The sequence below is a fragment of the Corylus avellana genome, chromosome 10, assembly GCF_965113065.1.
Source record: "Corylus avellana chromosome 10, dhCorAvel1.hap1.2, whole genome shotgun sequence".
Classification (NCBI taxonomy): Eukaryota; Viridiplantae; Streptophyta; class Magnoliopsida; order Fagales; family Betulaceae; genus Corylus; species Corylus avellana.
The window spans coordinates 8,293,462-8,301,739 of NC_142499.1; the positions used below are offsets into that span (position 1 = coordinate 8,293,462).

An 8,278-nucleotide genomic window follows, 5' to 3' on the forward strand; every position below is an offset into this window, starting at 1 on the left:
ACTTTTTCTCTGCTTTTTTGCATAGAGATTCCAATTGCCTTTTTAATCTTTCTTTTTTTCAACTTCAAAAAGTTAGTACTAAAAAAGCAGCAGCTACGGCTGTCTCCAACTACAAACAAGTTTCACTTTCCTCGTCAAAACAACAAATGCAGTAGTTGCACAAAGGCTCTCAGTTAAACCAGAAGAAAAAAAAAAAAAAAACACAGAAAAAAAAGGGCAAAAATGAAAACAAAAGTTATAGCTCTCCCCCATTGCTCATATGCTTCTTCATTTCGTCCTCAAATCTTTCCACTTGCTTCCCTACTTTCTCTCCTCTTCTCTAAATTGCTGAAATGCTATGTTCTTCATCTGTTAGAGAGCCAAAAAAATTCCCCATTTCAAAAAGGTACCACTACTATAGCTATTTCCCTAACAGCAGCAGCTTCAAAGCCCCAGTAAGATGTAGTAAACTAGAGTAATAGGAAGAGCTATTAGCATCCCAAATATAACCCTGCAACAAAATCAACACCAAAATTCATATAAATACCAAGAAATTGTTGTGATGTTCATCAGAAATTGAACAAGAATCAGAGGCTAGTGTTCTAACCCAGTGCTCAGAATGTCTGGATGAACATTGTATTCCTTAGCAAACACAAAGGGTACTATCCCTTGGGGAAGAGCTGCCTGCAAATTTTTAAGACCAGAGTTTACATTATTATTATTATTATCCACAGCACAAGAAGAGTTAAAAAACCAGACATGATTTAGTTTTAGGAACACCCTTTTCACCTGTACAATAGCAATGTGCAAAAGAACTCCTTTTAGTCCAACAGCAAACGAGGCGGCAGCCATGACCGCCGGACCGGTGATGAAACGAACCGCCATGGCAAAGGTGGCAATGGAGTTCCCACATGCAATAATTTTTGGCTGCAATGCCATGAACAAACCTGCAACCCCATCAAATATACAATTAGAAACAAATCCAGCCCTTAAAAATACCACTTTCTCCCATCAGATTATGTATGCTTCTCATACCAAGACTAAACATGGCCATTCCCAGACCAGCATTAGATAGAATGGCTATGGAATTGGCTATGATCGCCGGCATCGTGATTTTCCACCTGTAAAATTACAGCACTTGTTAAGGCGTACGCTTTTAATGATATTTCGATTATTTACAGCGGAGACGATTTAACATTGCATACTTGAAGGAGACCAAAGACCAGGTGAGGCCAATGAGGCTGGAGTAAGTATTGGGATTCCTAATGAGCTTTCGCCAAACCATAATCAAAATGAGTCTGGTCATGACGCTGGCAGGCGGCATAGAAGTTGCCTTGGATTCACCTTGAGCACCACTCTTTGGGTGGAGCTCCGCCGTGGAGCTGGAGCCGAGCTTGGAAAGCACGGGGCCTTCACGGTCGACCCCGTTTGGGGCTGGCCTGTTTCCAAAGCTGAACTCATCCCGACCAAACTCATCATAATCTAAATATCAAACAAGAGAGAAGTAGGATTATTATGATCACATAAGAGATGAGAAAATGACACAAAAATAAGTGTTCCTAGTGATGTCAAACATGGGACCAACAAAAAACAGGGGATTCTATTCCGAATCTGCACAGAAAAGACGTTGAACAACAGACAAAACCCAACAACCCCCCACTCAAAATTAATCCGAAAGATTTCATATTCAGTCGGACAAATGAAGTTACATCAACAACCAACAAAATTTCAAAGGGGGTGAGAAACTCACATTCAATCATATGCCCAAATAGTCCATAGTGTCAAGCACATCATGTGAAACCCGAAAACAACACAAAAAAAGGAAAAACCAAAAGACAAAAAAAACAGCAACCAATGACAGAATAGATTTCAAACCTTTTTGGTGACCAACCCCACCAAGCTCATTTCCATATTCTCCACCCCTGAAAACATGGATCCCACCTTCGGACACAGGGGAGGCGCTTGAGCTCCAAACAAACATGTGAAGGTCTTTGCCTCCATCACCACCACCACCACCAGCAGCCCCATTGACCTTCTTCTTCGCACCCGGTGAGAAAATACCGGCACTCGGCGGAGCCGGATAGGCACCCCCGTTGGCTCTCGCCGGGTTCCCGAACACGCCGACTCCGGCGCTCTCCTCGTCGAAACCCAGGTTGCCGAAATTGGATTGCCTCGGGCTCACATTGCTGGCGTTCTTACTGTTCACCATGGAGTAGAAATCAGTGTGGTTGAAACTCGAACCTCTAGGGGTGGGATTTCTCGAGGACTGGAGCGAGTAAATCTCGGCATTCGTCAAGTTCGACGGCCGTGGAGTGAGTGAAAGGCCGGAATTAGGGCCGTGGGATCGCCGGGAGAAGATTTCGGAGCGAGAAGAAGTTGATTTTCTGACGGTGACATGGAGTTTCCCATCTTCACCAACTTCAGCTTGGGTTTCAAGCGGTTCTTTCCCATCCAAGGAAAGGATATCAGAATCAACTCTAAAGGAAATAATCGAGCCAGCAGTGTCAGGGAATTGCTCAACGATCAGAAGCCTGGCTCCCCTGTATTCAAACAAGAAGAGCATCAAAGTGTACCATATGATGCATTGGAGGACCACAATTTGAACCATGAGAGTCCCTGAGTCGTCTCCATACATTCCCTTCAGCAAAGGGATTCCCATGACGAGTGTGTTTGGGAGACTGGAAAGAGAGAAGAGGGTTATGGACCATTCCAGAGATCCTCTCGAGCTGGTTCTGGACCAGATGGCTAGGACCACCAGGACGATGACTTTTTGCAGAGTGTCAGCGGCTATGAACCTGTAGTTCATCTCATAGGGGTTGTTTGTGGAGATGAAGTGAAAGGAAAGGAGGGGGACTGCAAAGAGCGCTACAAAGCGGTTGATGCCGGAGCATTGGTCGGGGCTGAAGATTTTCCACCATTTCACAGAGCCGTAGGCTAAGATCATGGCAACATACAGAGGCACAACGGCTGTGAGAACGTGGTAAAGGTCTGTGAGGGTAATCATTTTTCTTCCTTCACTTTTTTTTTTTTTTTTTTCTCTGATGGGGTGTTGGTTGGTTCCCAGATGAGAAAATGGGGTGAAACAGAAAACCCAGATGGGGAAAAACCAGTCCAGCTTAGAAAAAGTGAGGTCCTTTAAGAGTTAGTCTAGTAAAATAGAGAAAATAAGCACAAGAAGTTAACCCATTTTCTTAGAAACTCAAAGAGACAACGCGTAAAGAGTGGAAAATTGGGGGGGGGGGGGGGGGAGTCGCCGGGAGATTGATTCGCCGGCGAGTTTCAGTGAGAGAGAGAGAGAGAGTAGCAAGTGGGATTGGGAGGGAAGTGAAGTGTTATATTAATGGCATTTTATGGCAGACAAAGAAATAAAAGCTGAGGGCTTTTGTGAAGCTTTTTCTCTTTTATTGATAGCCTTTTTGGAATGGAAAATGAGAGAGAGACAGAGAGAGGGAGAGAGAAAGGGGAATGGGTATCTCAGAGCGAGGAAAAGTGATTCTGAGTGAGAGGGAAAAGACCAAACAGCATCGGAGAGAAAGAAAGAAGGCCAGAGGAAAAGCAAGAGGAAAGGGAAAACCAAAGGCAGAGGAGAGCTTCTAAAGATTCTCTTCACTTTCTGCGATTTATATACTGTCCTCATGGGCTGATAAGAAATACTTCCCCTTTTTCTCTCTGTCGGAATATATATATTGACATGTCTGCATAAAAAGAAAATTTAAATTAGTGATTTCTGGTTCATTAGGCATAATTTTAACTAATTAAGTTACCTATCGAGTACGTTGGAATATATATTTTGCACTTGGAGTGGACCCTTCTTCATTTATTTTTTTCTCTATTTGGGTTCAATATATATATTTTTAGTGTTACTTTGTAATTGGAGCAATAGAATAGTCTCTACTTTTATATAATTTTTAAGTTATGTAACTACCCTAAAAATTACACTAATATTTTCCTTTAAGATTAGATAAAAAGAAAATACTACTATGTTATTTTTAGGAAAGTTATATTTTATCACATTGCATATTTGGGTATGCAAGGTTTGGATTTTGTATGAACAAGGCTAAATTTACACGACCAATTTTTACTTTTTTATATTATTTTCTCTTTGCCACATGATAAAAATAAATAAAAAATAAAAAAACAAATCCCACGCCTAAAATAAGTTGAATTGTAGACCTTTTTGCTTGAAAGTGTGAAGAAAAATTGTTAAAAGGATAGATAATTGGTAAAAGGAAAAGGATTCTCTCCATTTTAAAATTCATTCATTTTTTTTTTATTTAGTGTATTTTGAAAAGTAGTGTTGAGGTTAACATTAAATGAGAGCATTATTAATAGTCTCATCAAATTTTACGCACCAAAATAGTCAAAAGTACAATTATTTTTTATTTTATTTGCCTATTTTTTAAAAAACACTCAAAGTAGTATCACCATTTGACAATTTACTTTTACTGTTTCATTTAAATATGTTTTATGTTTTTCAAAAACACATAAACTCATTTTACAGCAACAACAAGCAAGCCGCGACTTCGAATCCATTTATACAGTCAAATCATTCAACAAAGCATTTTATATGTAGAAAGCGATTGACTTTGAATTTTTTTTTTTTTTTTTTTTTATCTAAGCAAATAAGGAAATGATTACATAATTAAAGAACTGAAAATTGGGTGGGTTCCCCAATAACAAACCCAAAATGAAAATGACAGTCCATGCAATACAAGTAAAAAGTAGAAAATTAGTCATAAAATAATCTGATCCTCTCAATAAAGGCTGCAAAAAGCGGTTTAAGCACCAAAGCGGAATAAACGAGCAGGGGTTCCACCTATCCAAACACCCACAAGGTAAAGGCAACCATCAAGATGAGGTTGTGGTCACTATATTTTTTTTCATCATAATAATGAGACTGCTGGGGAGGGATTTAGAGCTTTTTTACTAAATAGACTCACCAAAATAGTCAAAAAATAATAATTTTGGTGAGACCGCTAATAATACAGTAACACAATTCTTTTAACAAGCATTGGTAAGAATCCAAAATCAAAATAGATAGAAGAGCAATATAATATCCCACATTTTTCTCTTACAATTATCTAATAATGCTTACAAGATAATTTAATTTAAAAACAAAAATTAAAAGCTGACCTTCCTCCCTATAACTTAAGACTAGAAGAATACTTATTGATCCTTGTTAAACTAATAATTAAGTGACTAAATTTACTTCTTTCTATTAGCTTAAACTTTTTGAATAACTAGTCATTAATACTCCTTTGTGTTTTCTATGTGTAACACCCAATTATAGTCTGAAAAGATTAGTTTAGGTTCCATCCACCTGAGAGATATGTAAGCATATTCACATATGCCTTTAACCTCATAGAAAGTATAATTAGCCATGTTAAAAAGGCACCTTTAAGATGCTTTTACTAAAACGTGCCATATTAAAAACATAAAATTCTTTGAAATAGTCTTCAAATCGCCATTTAAATTTAAAAATAAAATTGCATGAACCATGAGGCAGAATAAAATTGAGTGTTTGACTAATATCAACAAATCCTCTTCAATATAAAATACAGAATATGTATAATCTTTGCATTGTTTAAAATTGTTAAAATGCTTAAATCTCCAGGAATCAATCTACATTATCAATTACTTAGAAATAAAAAATAAAAAAAATGAAAAACTACATTATCAATTGTTTTATTCATATCAAATTGTAGATAATTTAATGAGTCTTAAATGATTTTTTATTTTTAATTGTGATATCATAGATTACATTTACATTTTCACAATAGGCACACAAAAATTGGAAATTAAGTGTTTTATATCTTACAAAGAATTTTATAATTACATATTTAACTTTTTAGCTATAAATGTTTAGTGATTTATTGTTGGGGGAAAATACTATGAAAGTTATTAAGGTTTAACTTTTTATCATATCACTTCATAGTAGTGGCGGATCTAGAAATTTTTCTTAGTATGGGCAAAATTCAACTAACAAAATTAAATGATAATAATTTTTTTTTTCTCTTTATATATTATTTTATTATAATATAAAAATATGGTAATCACAATTCAAAATAGAAATTATAATACATTATGTGTATGACAAAAAATATATTTATCAGACTTTATAAATATAGTCATAATTTATATATTAATAAGTTAATATGTAAGAACTAGTACAAAAATATAAAATATCAAGTATCTAAAATTGCAATGCTCTTTAGTGTGTACTACCAAGAGCATATTTGTATTGGGTGAAAAAAGTCTGGCTAGCTTTGTCCTCTCTCTCTCTCTTCCCGTAGCAGAAGAGAAAAACCTCCTTGCATCTCCGGCAACCTAGGGGAGGGAGTCACGGCTCCCTCCTCCCACCCCTCTTCCCCCTACTTCCTCTTTCCTCTTTCCCCCTCCCCTTCCTGCCGCCTCTTCGGAGGTCCAATTTTGAAATGACAGTTTCAACCTATTCTTATATATATATATATATATATATAAGAACTAATTTGAAGATTGGTTAGGACTGTCAAGTTAATATTGTGAAATAATTATGAAATAAAAATATAATATCTAACGTTCCTCTTTGTAGTTTAGATCAATGTTTTTGCCGAAGGGCAAATTCTTTTGGCAAGTACGGAAGAACTCATTCTCCACATGGAAAATATATTTCCCAAAGTTTCCAAAGAATCAAATTGTACAAAGAATAACACAAAGCGGACAACTTTGATTTTAATGTGAGGCAGGAAACAAGTTAAAGGTAGTGGGTGACCATGCAAAGACATATAATGAGACTGGGAAAGAGGGTGTTGGCTTTTGCAAGTATTACCTAACATAAATTAATATATTTCTCTTTAACTTTTAACTAAAATTGACAACCATTTACATAGTTGGGAGATTCCTCATGATCTTAGTGAACCTATGAAAACAAGTCAAAGTGCACCAAACATATATTTGTCACCAATAACATGCATGCACCATTGTCTTTCAGTCACTACAGTAATCAATCATTGGAACATCTCATTTGGCCTTCCAAGTCTCGAAAGGAGATGCAGAAGACTCCTTAAAATCCATACAAAACAACTACATCTGCATAAAACCAGCATCTAGCATAATCTTCAAACCAACAAGTCCATAGGGATTCGAGATTCCAATTTCTTCCTAAAATAACATTCTCCAAACACAACTTTGCAGAAGATTGTTTTCAAAATCTACTCCTCTGTTTTTGGAGTGTTACCATGCTTGATCTCATTTCTAGTCCTGCAAAGATTGTGAACTGATATAAAGTGACTTTTATATCAGTTTGAATTGGACATACTTTAATTAAAAGCTTAATTTGGCTACTTTTGGATTGAAGATACATGTGCAGCAACAGTGATAAGTAGAAGAACTGCACATTTTGTCATGTGGCTTATTAATCTAGTTTGAAAGGAATCGGCCGATTCTTTTCAAGCAACTCTTATTTGAACTCTTATGCAATTCGTTCTCAATTCTTTTTGGACTTTTACATTAAGCAGGCAGACTTTCTAAAGGTAACTTTTAGCCTTTGCACCCAATGGGATGTTTCTTTTAGTCATTACACTAAAAGGAGAGAGAGAGATGCAATAACACTAGACTTTTACGTAAAAAATTTCTTTTCACTTTTTACTTTTTACTTTCTTTTTTTTTTTTCTTTTTACCTTTCCCCAGTCTTGTTCTGTGCAAAAGCTGTACAATATATAACCCTAAGAAATTTGAGATTGCATTGAGAAATACAATGTCTAAAAGACAGTAAGATTAATGCATTGAGATTGTGCTGAATACTGTATCTCAACAATCCATAAGTTAAATTAATTAAAAAAAATCTTATCTTTTTTCTATTTGGAAATTATAAAAATCGATAAATAAATAATATTTTAAATAAAATAATGAAAGTCGATAACCAAATAGGTGTTTTGCTTTGAAAAAGTGGGTAGCTAGCTAAAACCCTTTTAAAAAAAAAAAAAAATTAACTAAATTTTAGTTAAATATTTGTTGAACCCAAAATGAACGTTCTTATATAATATATAAGATTATTTTATGACAAGTAATATTTCAACACTTGAAGTGTTTAGTTTTGGATGATCTCTCTCAAGTGGGGTGGAATTGAATTGCCGAATTGAGATGAGAGAGGGTGATGTGTGGGAGTGGGAACAGCACATTTTGCTTTTTGGGTTGAAATAACGCACCCTTTTTTAATTTATCAGTGGAATACAAAACTCTCTTCTAAGTTCTAATTAAGCCAAATTATATTCCCTCAGTGTAGAAAATTCAACTTTTAAAGGACATTATTTGATGCATT

At 35.8% G+C, this 8,278-nt stretch overlaps 1 protein-coding gene across 1 annotated transcript; it reads right to left on the minus strand.

Moving 5' to 3' along the window:
* LOC132192266 (putative auxin efflux carrier component 1b) lies at positions 1-3,214 on the minus strand. The gene is made up of 6 exons (XM_059607544.2): positions 1,855-3,214; positions 1,185-1,461; positions 1,015-1,100; positions 769-926; positions 587-663; positions 1-490 (listed from the first exon to the last, which is right to left on the minus strand). Exons 1-6 carry the CDS (start codon positions 2,981-2,983, stop codon positions 424-426), a joined length of 1,794 nt encoding a protein of 597 aa, XP_059463527.2. The 5' UTR covers positions 2,984-3,214; the 3' UTR covers positions 1-423.
* Between the last annotated feature and the right edge of the window lie 5,064 nt (positions 3,215-8,278).

Bases quoted from the DNA above. Each gene is read 5' to 3' on its own strand.
- LOC132192266 (XM_059607544.2), bottom strand. From the start codon at position 2,983: ATGATTACCCTCACAGACCTTTACCACGTTCTCACAGCCGTTGTGCCT. The intron at 1,462-1,854 runs GTTTGAAATCTA...TTTGATATTTAG, and splicing joins TGGGGTTGGTCACCAAAAAG to ATTATGATGAGTTTGGTCGG. The intron at 491-586 runs GTTAGAACACTA...ATTTTGTTGCAG, and splicing joins CCAGACATTCTGAGCACTGG to GGTTATATTTGGGATGCTAA.